This window comes from Phyllosticta capitalensis (genome assembly GCF_038381095.1).
Source record: "Phyllosticta capitalensis strain CBS 128856 chromosome Unknown BKA78scaffold_6, whole genome shotgun sequence".
In the NCBI taxonomy this organism is placed as follows: Eukaryota; Fungi; Ascomycota; class Dothideomycetes; order Botryosphaeriales; family Phyllostictaceae; genus Phyllosticta; species Phyllosticta capitalensis.
The window spans coordinates 2,132,555-2,147,819 of NW_027117444.1; the positions used below are offsets into that span (position 1 = coordinate 2,132,555).

The 15,265-nt window shown below is 56.8% G+C and overlaps 6 protein-coding genes across 6 annotated transcripts; 1 reads left to right on the forward strand and 5 right to left on the reverse strand.

The window, feature by feature from the left end:
* Positions 1-582: 582 nt before the first annotated feature.
* On the reverse strand, positions 583-2,385 carry BKA78DRAFT_332114 (uncharacterized protein; the record flags this gene model as incomplete). The annotated part of the gene is made up of 2 exons (XM_066889946.1): positions 583-2,228; positions 2,286-2,385. The coding sequence occupies 2 exons, from the start codon at positions 2,383-2,385 to the stop codon at positions 583-585; spliced, it is 1,746 nt and encodes a 581-aa protein (XP_066743739.1).
* A 2,596-nt stretch (positions 2,386-4,981) lies between these two features.
* BKA78DRAFT_156388 (uncharacterized protein) lies at positions 4,982-5,796 on the reverse strand. The gene has a single exon (XM_066883024.1). The coding sequence runs from the start codon at positions 5,691-5,693 to the stop codon at positions 5,268-5,270; it is 426 nt and encodes a 141-aa protein (XP_066743740.1). The 5' UTR covers positions 5,694-5,796; the 3' UTR covers positions 4,982-5,267.
* A 1,881-nt stretch (positions 5,797-7,677) lies between these two features.
* On the forward strand, positions 7,678-8,153 carry BKA78DRAFT_317539 (uncharacterized protein). The gene has a single exon (XM_066888720.1). The coding sequence runs from the start codon at positions 7,751-7,753 to the stop codon at positions 8,075-8,077; it is 327 nt and encodes a 108-aa protein (XP_066743741.1). The 5' UTR covers positions 7,678-7,750; the 3' UTR covers positions 8,078-8,153.
* Positions 8,154-8,791: 638 nt separating this feature from the next.
* On the reverse strand, positions 8,792-10,210 carry BKA78DRAFT_371995 (uncharacterized protein). The gene has a single exon (XM_066892718.1). The coding sequence runs from the start codon at positions 9,721-9,723 to the stop codon at positions 8,899-8,901; it is 825 nt and encodes a 274-aa protein (XP_066743742.1). The 5' UTR covers positions 9,724-10,210; the 3' UTR covers positions 8,792-8,898.
* Positions 9,743-10,848, reverse strand: BKA78DRAFT_371999 (uncharacterized protein; the record flags this gene model as incomplete). The annotated part of the gene is made up of 1 exon (XM_066892719.1): positions 9,743-10,848. Exon 1 carries the CDS (start codon positions 10,556-10,558, stop codon positions 9,743-9,745), a length of 816 nt encoding a protein of 271 aa, XP_066743743.1. The 5' UTR covers positions 10,559-10,848.
* Positions 10,849-13,240: 2,392 nt separating this feature from the next.
* BKA78DRAFT_332115 (Alpha/Beta hydrolase protein) lies at positions 13,241-15,203 on the reverse strand (the record flags this gene model as incomplete). The annotated part of the gene is made up of 6 exons (XM_066889947.1): positions 13,241-14,306; positions 14,350-14,497; positions 14,555-14,653; positions 14,781-14,811; positions 14,862-15,053; positions 15,099-15,203. 6 exons carry the CDS (start codon positions 15,201-15,203, stop codon positions 13,241-13,243), a joined length of 1,641 nt encoding a protein of 546 aa, XP_066743744.1.
* Between the last annotated feature and the right edge of the window lie 62 nt (positions 15,204-15,265).

Sequence of the window (15,265 nt, forward strand, 5' to 3'; positions counted from 1 at the left end):
CCAAAAGTGTGACTTTACTCCGTAGATCCACTTTCTCTCTCTTCTCACAAAAAAAAAAAAAAAAAAAGGACTTGGCTCGACTACCCGTACAAGTACAATTGGCTCCGTATAATGTTACAGGGCTGTTGAGCAAAAAAACGGGCGGACGGGCGGCCGGTATGCTCCGTTTTTTTGGCATGTGAAGAAAAATCTCTCCCTGCTTCCTTCCCCCTGATGATCACCACCATTCGCTGGCTGGCTGGCTGGCTGGGCTGAAATCGCTTTGTTTGGCTTTGCAGCCGCCCTTTGTGGCCGCCCTTCCGCTTTTCATCAGACCTCCCAAAACAAGACAAACCAAGCAAAAAAAGAAAATTCGTAATCCTCGTGCTGGACCAACAAGTGCAACATGGTATCCCGGAAATTTTTCAGCACAGAGATAGCTTCACCTTCCCATTCCTTGCCGCAAAGCCCCAAAAACACCTCGCGTGAGCGACAAAAACATTAAAAACGTTAAGAAACACACGAAGTCGCCAGACACCGCCACGCTATGTTTGTGAGAAATGCAATCAGCGTCAACTGCAGTCCGCGTCCACATGACTGAGGCTACCATCCACGTTCATGGTACTCTTGCAGACCGCTGTCGAAGTAATTTGTCGTCCAGGAGTTGTTGCCCTTTGCGGCAACGTTTTCTTTGAGCGTCGGCAGAGGCGCCGGCTGTGGCTCGCCTGGATAATGCTTGAGGTTTTTTACATCGGTCGATGTATGTCTTCTCTTGAGAACGGCATTGTTGGTAGAGTTCTTTTGTTGGCGTTCCCACAAGAGATGTTTTCTCAAAGACTCGGTCAGTTCGGTGGTGAGCATATTCCGCCTGGTCGTTCGAGGAGACAATGCTGGAGGTGCAGCGTGCGTATTTGAGGTGGTCATGATGATTGGTTTTGATCTTGGAATGTTGTTGGAGGGTTCTGGGGCGGGCTCGTAGCGAAGAGTGTTGGTTGTAGTAGAGGCGACAATGGATGGACCATTAGGCGAAGTATTCTTCGATCGTCTTAATGCAGGAGTGGATTGGGAGGCGGCGTTTTGTAATGCTTGGGCCCGGTCGCCCTCGTGCATCAAGGTCGTGAGGAGCGAGCGACGCGAAGTCAGATTGGGTTTCGAATCGACCCGTTGGAAGGACACCTTTTCTTCGACACTAGCCGGTCCGCTGTCTGTATCCGAATCCTCCCACTGATCTTCATCGTCGTCCTCGATGGCACTCTCCGACACCTCTTCGTCGCTATCGCTTTCAAACACGTCCTCGTTTTCGTAGGCCTTGGCGAGTGCCCTTGACGATGTCATTTGCTCGACAAAGGATGGCTGCTTCCGCGCAAGGGGTTTCTTCAGGCCGTCGGAGAGGGAGCTGCGAGTGTTGTTCCTCATTTGGGCCATTTGCATGTGAGTCTCGAGGGAGGAGTCTCCACCTTCGTCTGAGGATCCGCCGAGTGTGAACATGGCTCCCTTCTTCTTCTGCACAGGGGCAGGCTGTGCGTTTTGTGGGGCAATCTTGAGTGTGGGGATGGGTTGTGCCGGTGGCTGCAGATTGGTTCTTGAGCGGTAGGAAGAGGAGACGCGACCAGGTGAGAAACCACGGACGACGCTGTGAGCAGAGCAGTCCGTGGAAGTGCTAGTGTTAGAGCCAACCACGGGAGGGCTTAGTTTTGAAAGATCACTGTCGACGGCGGTGGCGACGGTCGAGGTTGATGACTCGGGAACCATCTGCGGCTGGGCAGTGGAGCGCGGTGTTGTGTCCTCGATACGAGGCTCCTCCTTTTCACACACAGACGGCATCTGCTGGACGGGCGGGGGCATTGGGAGCGAGGCCAAAGGCTCCAGGTCCTTTTTCTCTTTGATTGAAATGACTAGGCTCTCGAGATCAATGGGAGTAATGTGTTTTTCTGTTCCTCGGTTCCGGCTTTCCGTCGAGTCAAGTCTCCGGATCTGGGGCCGTGCCGAGGTTGTGGTTTGCAGGTTCGAAATGCTATTCACACGGTCGTCCGACACGTCGGATTCGAGGCTGGACGAGAGGGCAGGCACGGACATTGAGCCCGAGTCGGAGCTCTTGCGGGTAAATGACCAGCTGGGTGTGTCGAAGAGGGACGAGGAAGGGGTCGGGTGGTCGGGAGCGCAGCAAAAGGTCTCGCGGTTCCAGAGACGCCAACTGAGGTTTTCGAGGCGTTTACCTTCGTCCAGGGAATCGGAGCATTTGGCAAAGACTTGGGAAAGAAGGGTCAGCGGGGAGTGTGGGGAAGATGACAGGAGATGACGCTTACTTGACCAGAGACCAAACAATTGCTCGGGGGAGCGAGTGTCGACGGTGTGGATGGCGGCAGACTCGACCTGGAGTATAGGGACCTGGGACTTGAAGGGCATGGTGGTGGTGGTGGTGGTGGTGGTGGTGGTGACGGCGGGCGACTCGTCGGCCGTCGCGAAGAGGATTGTTGGCGGAGCGATGGGGATTGGCGATTTGTATCCGGGGGATTGTCGTGTTGGGTGTGGAGAAGGGAGAATGGAAGGGATTGCAAAGGGCGACTGGAGTTCGGTCTGGCAAGCACAGGGTGTTTCCAATTGCGTCAAGGCTCTTGTTGATCGGCAGGCCCTACAACGGCGAGTTTGGGTTGAATGCAGGCGTTCGCGCTGCGCTCATAAGTAATGGTGCATGCCCGGACAGCGTGGCAGACGGAGGGTGAGACACAGCGGTGCGGTGGTTGTGGTGGATTCGACGGGAGGGTGTGGTGCGGAAGAGGTGAGGTAGGTGAGTGTGAGTGGCGGCCTTGCAGCGGCGGGCGGCGACGACGTGAGCGACTGAGTGGACGAGTGACGGGAGGGCGAGGGGGGAGCGGGCCAATCCAATGCCTGTCGGGCACGTAGGGTTGGAAGGTGCGAGGCGCAGCGCAGCGGTGCTGGTGCAGGCGGTTGAGATGATGGTGGAGAGAGGAAAGCTGGGGTGAAGTAGCGGACGCTCGCTGGGTTTTGTTGGAAGCAGCATCAGTGCTTTTTGTCTGACAAGTCAACGGCACAAGGAAGTTGAGGCGTTTGCGCGCATGGACGGCCGTCTTCACTGGCCTGGCCTGGGGGGCTTGTTGGGCTGCTGCACTCACTGCCCGGGCACTCTGCTCACCACCACGTCTGCAAGTCACACGCCCCTGCCGCATCCGACTTGCACCTTTATCGCCCCTTGGCCCTTTTCGGCCTTCCAGTCGCGGCTTGCCTGCCTGCCACGCGCGTATAGAACATACACACGAACTTTTGCCGACGGACCTCGCCTGTCCATGGTCTGGCCTTTTGTGAAGCTCCATACAAACGGCCTCTCTGCGGTGACTTTGCATCTCTCTGTCGCTCCGATTTGCCTTGTTCACCGGTAGAGTATCCGTCCTGAGCTTCGCCACAGTGGCTTGTTCAGTACACACATCCATAGCTGAATCACATGCCACGAGGAATTTTCCGCGCGCAGCTCTCACTCTCTCCCACTCGTCTCGTCTCGTCGACCGATTCCTCTCACGGCGAGTCAAGCGCTACCACAGTGACGTCTGCTTTGAATGTTTTGCTCTCGTCATCCGCGTTCCTGGACCCGCTGCAAAGATGAAGTGGCAGTCATTTGACGAGTCTCACCAGGTCAGGCCCATGTGCGACGACGCAGCTGCTTTCAGCAAAGAGACTTCGATGCAGCAGCAGATGACTGTCTGGCAGCAAAAGTCGGTCGGTGATACCGCAGCAGCTGCAGTGCCGGTCAAGATACAACCCCGACTTCATCTTGTCTGCGAGGAGCGTTGCAACAATAGTCCTTCACCTGATCATGGACCCTGCGTGACGTCCTCTCCCTCAACCCCACAAAACGCGCCCTCTCCGCAACCGAGAGTTGCCACGGCGTCGCCCACGACCGACCGACACGCTCGCTGCCGTTTCCATACAGACGCTTCACGTGTCGCGCAGATCAGGGCCAGAATCTCACAACTAAAATCGGAGCTTTAACTAACCCCAGCCCGAGGAGCCCGCTCGTGATCCAACAAACGCTCCTCTTCTCCGCTCTGTCAAACGACCGTCCCTCCATGCGCCCGCTGCTGCCCCGTTGCATGAGTGCACTTGTGCGGCTGCTTGCTCTGCTCCCCCGGATTGCACTCGCTTCGTTGCATATGCACCACCTTTCCCCGGAACAATTTGCTCCACGTCACATCAGCCTCCCCACGCAAAATGCCCACTTGTCTCGGAGCCGTGTTTCTTGCTGAAAGCGTGACGTGGTACCGTCTCTGAATGGGCCAGCAAGGAGATTTAAGAGTGCCGTGCAACCAACGGCTTCGAGGCGGTCAAAGTCAGACCTGGGGGTTTGAGACTGCTGCCACTGCACTGCCATCCGCGTTTACGGTGCCTCTTCCTCTCAGCTGGTACCTGCCAACCGTCGGCGAGCCCGTCCTCCAGTTGTTCCATTGCCTCTGCCTCGAAACGGCGGCGCCTGGGCAGCGAACCAGGGCTGACATGTGGAGGATTCGGGAGCGTGAATCGCAACACGGGTTCGGAATGACAAACACGGTTTCGTAGCATATCCGACGGCCGTCTGATGTTTATCAAAGACACCCAAGGCAGTAGCAGCAGGGGGCGAGAGTGACGAGAGTTGTTCCTTTTGCTGTTTTGTTGGACCATTTGCTGGACCAACAAGAACCAACAGCCAGGTGCAGCGCCAGACATGATACCCAGGCACCAGGACGGGGCGTTTTTGGTTTGGCGGCTAAACCGAATAGGGTTATGGTTAGGGTCGCGTGCATGGCTCCGGCTGATGGCATTCCGCTGTTTTGGCTGGGCTGCCCTGTACCTTTCCAACTGCCGAATCCTCCACCACTGCTTTCATCGTCAGTCCTCCAAGGACCAGATTCAACTTCACCACGGGACCGCGCCGTGCCGCTGCATCGCTAATGCGCCCTGCGCTCAATCCGGGTCGAGCTCATGACGTTTCAGGGTTAAGGACAAGGACCTTTTAAGCAGGTTCCGCTACATTCGGTACCAGCAGCATTGGGGGAGCACTATACTTGCACTCTGGCCGGACCCAGCAGCGCGGTAAAAACAACCTCCTCGACTTGCGCCACAACACCATGACGCAGACGGGGAAGGGAAGAATTTAAAAAAACAAAAATACCACCTTGCCATTCTATCCCGGACCTGTAGGCGTGCGTCCCCGGGGAACACTTCCCGTCGACTGGCTTCTGCAAAGACCGCCCCCATCTGCACGAGTTTCACTCCCGGCCAATGCGCAGAGGGTCTGACTATGCATCATCCCACGCTGGGCTGGTCATCTGCCTCCAACGACGCGCTCCTTTTTTTTGTTGTTTCCCAGTTGGCCTTCCGCACATCCGCTGCTGCTCCTGCGGTCCAACGACTCGGGTGCGCTCATGAGGCACGCGCGTGGTACGCCCCCCGCATCGCATAGATACAAAGGCCGGAAATTGGGGGGGGGGAAACGCTTGAACCAGCCAGCCAGCAGCGCCGCATTGACGAATGGGGGCCGTCGACTCCCATTTCGGTCGGCCGATTCGACACCTCCTGTTTGCGGTTGAGAGATGGTGAGAATTGGATGGACGGGGGGCTGACGGACATGCAATTTCCTCCTGTTTGTCAACATGCGCTTTTTGCAAAGGGGGCGAGAGACATGGACCCAACCGTAGGAGCATCAGCCAGCGCACAGGCAGCATGAGAGACCCTGGGTTCCATAGGTCGCGGGGAAATGCACGAGCAACACCACGTCAATGCCCTGGGCAGTCAGTCTGTGTGAGATTCTGGATACGTACCGTAGGTAGGTACCTCTGCTGCTGAGCTGGCTCCCACACACACAACTGGCTGCCTCTCACACACCACACGAGATGGCATCCTAGCTGACTCGTTTGTGCGACCTGCTCGACATGGCAACTCCATCTTCTCCGACCTCCAGGTTTCTCCGCCGCCGCCGCCGCCGCCCTGCTGGTCGCGTCCCCATCATCTCTCACGATAATGCAAATCCTTCCAGTCTCCCCTATCTCCCATCCCATCCCACGCTCCCGCTGCTGAGAGATATAACCGCGTCACAGCATCGGACCTGTGAGCTCTGTAGCCGAAGCGCCCACGTGCACCACACCCACCCACCGGGGTTCCGCGCTGTCGGGACCAGACCAGACCTGAACTCTCCCCCCCCCCCCCCCCCCCCCCCCCCAATTGAACGGTCAGGTCTTACTCGACTCTTGTCTCTCGCGCAATCGCGAGCTGGTGCACCACCCACCACCACTACCACGCCCCAGAGTTGTTCGACCGTGCGGCTTGTTGTGTTGTACGCTGACTACGTTTCTGTCCAGGTGAGCATTCGCTGGGCCCTAGAATATTCTGGATTCGGGGCATGCAGATTTGTCATTTGTCCCTCTCTACATCCATCTTGTCAACGTCGTCTGTTTTTTTCATCAAATGACGGAAAAAGGGGGGGTCTGGGAATCCTCCGAACCCGACCAAGAGTGATCTCGCGACTTCAAGTCATGATCTTACCGCTGGCTGGTCGCCTCGATTCAATCCTCTGCAATGACCAAAACAATTGATTGATGATGATGGTCACGGCTGGATGGGGTTACGAGGGACCTAGGGCAGCAAAAAGGCCGTCTGTCGTCCCTTGCGCCATCTGAACCACAAACACACATACATACACCCTCCATCAGAGGAACATTTGTCTTTCGGCAGCAGCAGCATGAAGTCGACATGCGCGCGGTGAGCTCACACAACGGAGGAGGGCACATAGGGCTCGCTCCTCACAAACACCGCCGCCTTGCCTTTGCCATCATGCCATGCCAGCAGCCAGCCTCAGCGGGCACCGCACGTAGCTCATCCCATCAGCTGTCTCTCGTCTATTGTCAGATCGATGTAACCGTCAAACCCACCCAGCATCCAGCTCCAGCTCCAGCTCCATCTCTCGTTTTGGGGGGGGGGGGGGTGTGGGTGGATGGGGTGGTCACCGCAGTGGGGTAACCAAGTCCCAAATTCCCGGGTCCGCTTCGCACCCACCCACCCAAGAGTACTGTAGATGAGATGGATGCACACGTTTGTCGTCGTTCCGATAATGCGAGAGCAAAGCAAGCTGCAATCCAAGAATGGGGCTCAGCGGCGAGTAGCAGCTGTTGATGCGTACAACAAACACAATCAAGCTTGGTGTGTATTTACCTACATGCTGGGTTGGTGCCTTTCTTTGTCCTCTCAGCAGCCCTCTTGTCGACATTGTTGGATGTACGTACTTGCTGCTCACGCGCACCCTACTTACTACGCCGCGCTGTGTCCAACCAACCGCCCAGCGCAGCAAAGGTACCTAGCCCCAGACCGACGACTGGGTGGTCGGGGCATTCCTTGTTCGACCTGTAGAGAGACACGTGCGTGCGACCAACACAACAGCAGCAGCAGCAGCACCCATCCCATCTCATCATCGCTTCAGCTCCCAGTATATGTAATAATGGCAACAACTGGGGAAAGCTTCTTTGCCTGCCCGTCTGTCCGCCTGCCCCTGGGGCTAAGGAGCCAGACGTTTACGCCAAATTACCAGCTGGTAGTACTGCCACCACTGGTGATGCTGGGCTGCTGCGCTGCGGCCACGGCAGCCGCAGCCGTTGCCGCTATTCGCTGCCGTGGGCCAACGAATGAATATGGTGCCAAAATAGCAACCCGATCATGCGAACAACGATGCTGGTTCCGATTTACCCCTTTTGCTCTGAGACGCCGCCCTCCCGTCGTCGTCGTTGTCGATATGCGGCGTGAGTGCGTGGCGTGGCATGGCATGGCATGGCTAACATGTACCAGCGTGTCGGCTGGCGCATCGTCTCGTGTGCACATCAGGATGTATACTACTACGTCTAGACCGCGGCGATGCCGATGGGTGCAAGGAGTCTTCATAGGTATAGGTGTACGAAGATGGAGCGAGTCATGTGCGGCGCTTTGCTCCTCGGCGCGGGCATCTCAGTTGGAGGAGTGTTGTTGTTGTTGTTGCTGGCAGAGGAATGGAAGGATGGCAACTAGACAACTACGTCACCAGCCGAGCGCGCGACTCGTTGGCGGGGCCAGAACCTGGGGATAGCTAGTGCAGAGGACGGGAGTCAGTCAAACACCACCACCACCAGCACATCATCATCATCATCATCATCACCAATCGTCATCATCGTCATTTCTCTCTCCTCTCCGTAAGGCCACACGTCTCCGATTTCCGACTCCGACTCCGACTCCAAAGGGGTCTCATCTCTAGTTGTCCAGCTCGCTCCTTGCACCACCAAACCAACGCGGCCCTCATCCCGTCCGTTGTTTGTGCTTGTTGCTTTCTTGCTTTCGTCACCGTCGTCATTGCTCTCGGCGCCCGCACGCCCGGCACGGCGGCTCCTCTCTCTCTCTTCTCGCGGGGCCGGTAGGGCGACCAGCCAGCTTCGTCATTTTCGTCGTTCGCGTGATGGAGCAAAAAATTGAGTGTTTACCTTGTTGGCTGAGAGCCGCATCAGCCCAACACCTCGTGGTCTCAGGACAAGGTAGGTATGCCGACTGTCACGACGTACATATGTACCTATCCTGGACTATAACCCCACAGTCACACACGGCGACCAATGGCCACGACGCCCAAAGGACGACGACGACGACGATTGATACTGTAGTCCCCAGGATACAGTCAGCGGAGCAGGTGCGGCGGGCAGCCTAATCGAGCAGCCAGCATCGCTCCAACCTGCCCACCAATGCCCCAGCAATTGCCTGATGCGGATGGCCGGGCGTCAGCGCTTACCCTTATTCGTCAGCTTTGCGCTCTTTTCCACAAAGGCTACTCCATTTGCAACTCGTCCTCCTCTGCTGAGAAATTATTTGTCGTTGCTGTGAGAGTTTGACAGACTGACAGACTGACCTCTTCTCACATCAGCCCTACGACGCTAGTTTCCACAGCACCATCGCATCTGTGGTGGGTGTTGCACGCAACAAACTCAATATGACCTCTTTTGTTGGCCCCCGAGTGACTGCGTGGCTGGCCCCTGGGTGGCGACTGCGTGCGCTGGGCCCACTCACGTCGTCCCTGTGCCTGCGCCTCCACTGGGGACCCCGAGAAATCCATCCACGTCCTCTCTTCGGTTGCAAACTCCATCTCCACAAATGGCTTCGTCGGGCGAGGGGCAAGCCCCGGGATGGACGACGCATTCGGGGTACAGGTGCCGCGGTGCGGAGCTGACCACGCTCGCACCTTGTGGCTATCGTCGGATCTCGGGCGAGCGTCGGGTCTCGCGAGTAGCCTTGTTGTTTTCTGCCCGTCGTGAGGTTTTTTGTCTGGCTGATGACTACGTTTGGCACCCCGCCGCCGCCGCCGCCGCCGCATCTGCGTGTATCTCCAGGAGCCGCGGTGGTCAGGCGCACAGCAGCTGTCACAGAAACCCTTCGGAACGGAAACTCCATATGGCCATCATCATATCGTACGACTCGGCGAGCCTCGTGGACACTTTGATTCTTGACATGCGCACGCCGACACCGAAAAACAACAATTGATGTTGGTTTTTTCGACTGGCCACGCGCAACGAAAGAAATTGGTCGCCCCTTGCCCTGGCATCCGTCCTGTACCTCGCCACTTTGGGCACTCTCGAGATGGATAGGGAGCGGCATGGCATCCTGGTTGGGCCTGGCCTGGTCCTCATCTCCAGCAGGGCTCGCCGCCGCATCTGCCTTGCGCAGGACCCGGATTGGACCCGTTGGGAGCCTCATCTGCCCGGCAGCAGCCGCATCACATCACGCCTCCTGCTTGCTTGCTTGCTTGGGTGCCTGCCCACGCATCACTACTGCCGGTGTAGTGCCGTCGCCGCTTCCGCTTGTCCCATGCTTGCCACGCCTTGCCCATGGCTACCGGCAGGGCACGCACAGCCATCTGCCCTTCTGTCTTTTTGTCGACAAAGTACCTTTGGATGGACGGGCAGACGTTGCCGCTGCCGCTGCCGCTGCCGCCAGCCGACGTCTGTGTACGATAAGACACCACACGCACGCAAGCAACCACGCGGGCAAGACATGCCCCGGATCTCTCAACACGTGTCTCTGTCTGCCGCTCGCTGATGATCCTTCCGGAGCGATGCCGTGTGGGCGGAGGAGGAGCTGGACACGTATGTTCAACGGTAGGATTCTGTGCACTCTGACGGCTGGTGGTCAGGCAGACAGGCACCATGCAGGAAAAGGCAGACAGTAGTCCCACCACCACCATCATGTCCGTCCGTTTTGTGACGATGTACCTACGCGATGTTGATTGCCCCGGCAAGCAGCAGCAGTTACAGATGTCAGACAGACGATGTGAGAGGCGAGCACTGCACTGCACTGGCTCGCGAACGTAAGGTGCCGCGCTGCGGTCCGACCCACCCACGACGACACCTGCCAGACCCGGGTATTCACCGTGTGTCCAACTCGGTACGGGCGAAGAGCCAGGGGCACAGACAGGCCAAACAAACACGATGCCATTGAATCCCCCCGTCACCATGTGCCCTTGGATGATGCGCACAAGCAATACGGATTCATTTATGAGATGTGCAAAGCAGTCTGTCATTCCCACATCCATTGCTTGCTCAGACTAGAGCACAAAAAGGCGGATTGATTGCCGTACCTCTTGTTTCGACAAACGTCCCCATGATCATGGAGTCGTTGATTGCAGCTGGACTTGTCTTTTGCCAAAGAGAGCCAGACAAGCATGCAAGCGAGCTCCGGCACCTCACCTCCTCCGCCCGCATGTATGTAGATATTCCTTCATCAGCAGGAAGCGAGGTGACAGCCAGCCAGCCAGCGCGGGCACCACGGAGACGAGCACCTGGCACAACAATGATAGAATCGAAAGCACGAAAGCATATACGCACGCGCCGCTCTCGTCCACCTCCGCCTCCACATCGCCTCCACATCATCGTCTCCCCTCGTCCGCCCCCGTAAAACCTCCCTTTTTCCGCTGGCTGGCGCGCGGAGAGCGCCTCGCCTCCGCAATATGGCGCGTCAATCGTCATTCCGTCTGGGTAGCGAGTCCGTCTGTCCCGTCTTCTTCCGGTCGACCGAATCGACTGAGGTAAGAGCCGAGAATCTTCCATGGGCGGAGGTTGCCAACGGCTTGAGGTCGTTTTTTTGCTTGCCCGTCGGCCGGCCGGCCGTCCATCTCAGAGACTGTTTTGTTCGGCCTGTTGTCTCAGTCTCACCCCCACCCCACCACCGTACCGTACCGTACCGGCCGAGCCACCGCCTCTTCTCCCCTCCCTACTCCGACTCCGAGTGACGCGATCGATGAACGACGAGATGATGCGACTAGAAACCGAAAAGAAAAGGGACGAAAGGAAAGAGAAGAGCTTCACGCCAAAAGCATCGTGAGTACCGTACGGCTGTAGTGAGTGAGCAGGAAGGAGGTGAGGTAGGTGGTGGTCACGTCAACCGCCCGACCCACACCTACCAACCGAAGAACATCAGGGTCCATGTTCGCCACCGCCATCATCGCGTAAAATGTCTTGCCCTCTCCAAACAGCGGCTGGATCAGGATCATCAGACTCATATCAGGGTCTGCGACAGTCACCCACAGCCTTTGCTCGATTCGGAGATGGAAGGGCTCCGCAAATCGTGGGGCCCCCTGATTTCAACTTCTGGTTGATCAACCAAATCAAAGTGATTGACGATTGATTGACTGCTCGTTGCCTGCGCCCGCCCGCTTTTGGAGCCTCTTTTACTGCGGCTGGCGCGCCGCTGGTCGTGGTCAACTGGGCTGGACTCGCCGCTGTTGTTGATGGTGCTTGTCACAGTAGGTGACGAAAGAAATCCAACCTAGGCTCTGCTTCAAGTCATTGCACATTCAGACACAAGCGCTTGAATGTTCCTTCTCTTTCTCTCCTTCTCGTGCAGACTGCAGGCCGCACCTCGACTGCTTTGGCGGCAACATGACCGTGGGCGCTCAAAGAATTTTTCAGCTTCAAGACTACCCATCGCTCAACTTGCACGGCACGCGGCTACGGCGAGCTTTGAAACCACCAATTCGAGATGCGTGCATACAGAGAGTATCAAAGCACCCCTGAAAGCCCCCCTGTCTTTGACTCGACAATTCTTTCGCGGCCCACCGCGACTTCTCTCTGAATTTCAAGTCCGCAACAGTCGGCGACGAAGGAAATCCGACCTGAGCATGGTCCTAAATCGTCCCACACCTTGGGCTAAACACTTGAATGCTCTTTAATTGAACGCACCAGGAGCTGGAAGACAACCCGTCTCTTTGCGTTCTTGCTTAGCACCAGGCAGCCTCGGAGTTGGCCATTTCTTTTCATCACACACTGTGGCGCTCGTGTGTGTCTTCTATAGGAATCTCAGCTCTCCTATATGCTCCTACCCACCTCCCAAGTTCCAACACGTCTGGGGGAAAAGGCTCGTCGCCGATCAAGTGTTTACATTTCCAAATCCACATTCCTTCCTTTGCGATGGCATTACACGATCCATCCCAAAGAACGCCCGACGTCCGAAGACAGAGCTGCGGAGTTCCAAATGCCTTCCACCACGACACCAACCCTTCACTTTCCTGGTCCCGTCGACCTCATGTCGCAGAGCCTGGACGTCTTGCAGAGAAAACGAAGCTGGAGGAACCGAACCGTTGGATATCTCGTCCGCGAAGCAATCAAACGTCCCATTTTGTGTGTCATCACGACCTTCATCGACAATGTTAGCGCAAACGCCCGCTCCCTACCATGCAGCAGCCAGAAGAGGCGAAATGAGTTAGTGGTATTCACTCGTGTCCGACCAAGCATCTTACCAAGCAGAGCAACGCAAAAGCAAAGCAGCTCATGGCTTTGCCACGTCCACCCACTCGCCATCACCGCCACTGCTGTTCGCCATCTTGGCTAAATGTGGCAACAAGGTTAGCCTTGAAATTGATGTTCAGCGGCCCGGACGGCGCGGACGCAAATCGTACCACTTGTGAAAAGACTGCGAGATTGGGGTGAGCTTGTTCCTTCTATTTTGGAAATCTGATTTTGGAGTTTTGGCGTTTTGGGCAGGCAGTAAGTAGAGTGAGGGCTGGTTGGAAAAGTGGAGCAAGAAGGGGTAAGTAAGGACGGTGAATTCGGGGGCCGCTTGGAACATGATGTTTGCCAGAGAAGCCCGGTCAAAGGCACCAGGCGTTTTCTTCATTCAGCATTAGTCGTACACATTTACACCACCGACCCACAAGCTCTTGCCCCCTACATCGCCCCCCATCCCAAACCCCCTACCCACAGCTCAATCCACCCACCCCTCAAACCGCATACCCCAAGCCCGCCACGACCTTTTGCGCCTGCGCAACAATCGTGCCCCTGCCAAGCGGGACGTCGGGCTGCATGATGCCGCGCTGGTAGGGCGTCGTAAACGGCTGCGTGTCGCTCAGATTGGCGACGCGGCCCAGCAGCAGCTCCAGCGTCCGGAACGCCGCCGACGGCGTGTACTCGGGGACCATGTGGCCGCTCAGCGCGACGCCGACGTACGTGATGCCGCGGTCCGCCGTCCACGAGCCGAAGACGCCCGCGCCGGCCCAGCTGGCCTTGTCCGCGTCGACGTGGTACGGCACATAAAAGGGGCGGTCGGGGGGGTGCGAGAAGCCGCGGCCGCCGGCCCATTCCAGCTGGTTGAGCGTCATGAGCGTGCCGTTGAGCATGATGACCATGTCGAGGGCGCCGTGCGCGACGACGACGTTCTTGGTGTGCTCGGCGACGCGGGCGAGGGGGCCGCCGGGGAGCGCCGGCGGCGGCGACAGGTCGTCGCCGCTGTCGGTCGCGAAGACGGGGTCTTCGGCGCAGATACTCCACGACGTCGTCTCGGGCACGTGCAGCAGCTTCTTAACCCGGCTGTCGTTGAAGTAGGGGTTCTCGTAGCCTTCCGGGAAGTAGAAGTCGGTGTAGGGGAAGCCCAACACGTCCCACAGTAGTGGACATGGTTGACCGACGATGTACGCGTCGAAGCAGGGGTGCAGGAGGGCGGTTGCGTTGATGGCTTCGTTTTGAATGTCGCAGTCCGGGTCGACGGTGCCGTTGTCAAACATGCCCTTGGGCGGCTTGAGCGGGCCGAGCGGAGGGAACTGGAGGGCGTAGTTGATATACTCGTCGAAACCGCACTTTGCAGACTTTTCTCGAATGCGTTGCGTAAAGGATTCGTTGAGGGGAATCGAGGCCTTGTTATACTCAATGAAGGGAATTGTTGCTACGTTTTCGTCGATTGTCCGGTACCCGATGGATGGATCGTATAATGCGATGCCGCTGACGTTGAAGTATTCAGTGTTGTTTTGTTCGATGAAGTAGTCGGATATATATGAGACGTAGTAACCGGCGCTTCTTGGTCAGTCTGAGGTTGCTCATGGGGCGGCTGACTTACTAGCTTTCTCCTGTGACGTAAACTCGACGGCCATGCAGAGAAAACGTGTCTATGAAGTTTTTCCAGAATCCGGCGAATTGCTTTGCCAATTCAATCTCGTCCTTGGCCGTTGGTTTTCCAACAGAGAAACCGGTTCCCAGTGGTTGGTCTTGGAAAAATCAGCCCACTCAACTGAAATTCGCAAGGTTCCTGAAAAGATTCTTACCAATCCAAACCATGTTGGTCAGATTCGTCCAGGACCAACTGTTCTTCACCGGAGCAAAAGTTCCAGGCATCCAAGTGACGGGGCCGTTTTCACGGAAAACTGCACAGTGTCAATCTTGAACCTACTAATAGACCGATTGCCAGCAAGAAAAGCTTTTCTTCCAAGGCCGTAGTCTCTGCAATGCTCTTGCTGTTCTGCTGACAACAAACAAACCAAAACCACTTACAGCCAGCCAAAGAAGAGCATCCCGGACCACCCTAATCGTTCGTCAAACCTCTGATTTCTTCACAATGTTCTTTCAACTCACACTCAACCAAATAGTAATCTCGTCCTTGGCTGCCGGATTTTCGCTCGGCACATACCAAAAGAACAGCTCCTCGGGGCCCTTGTCGATAGGAATCAATCCAGCATAACTCTCGGGAAACCCGACTTTCACATCGGGAAATGCGGATCCATCGACCCTGAAAGGCTCCGTCTTTTCGTTGAGGTGGATACCGCGCTTTACATTGTCGCGGGGGGATGAGTCTGGAGATGCGCGGCGTACTTTTGGTTTGGATGCCCGCGCGCGAAGATGTGGAGGTGCGAGCGCGGAGGAGAGGGTGACGATGATGGAAAGGACAACGATGCAAAGGAGCGGCTTGGAGCGCATGGTGTATTTGAGGTAGAGAACGTGACCGGGGAATGTTGGAGGGAGCAATCGACTTTCCGAAT

Bases quoted from the DNA above. Each gene is read 5' to 3' on its own strand.
- BKA78DRAFT_156388 (XM_066883024.1), bottom strand. From the start codon at position 5,693: ATGCTGCCTGTGCGCTGGCTGATGCTCCTACGGTTGGGTCCATGTCTC.
- BKA78DRAFT_317539 (XM_066888720.1), top strand. From the start codon at position 7,751: ATGCGGCGTGAGTGCGTGGCGTGGCATGGCATGGCATGGCTAACATGT.
- BKA78DRAFT_371995 (XM_066892718.1), bottom strand. From the start codon at position 9,723: ATGAGGCTCCCAACGGGTCCAATCCGGGTCCTGCGCAAGGCAGATGCG.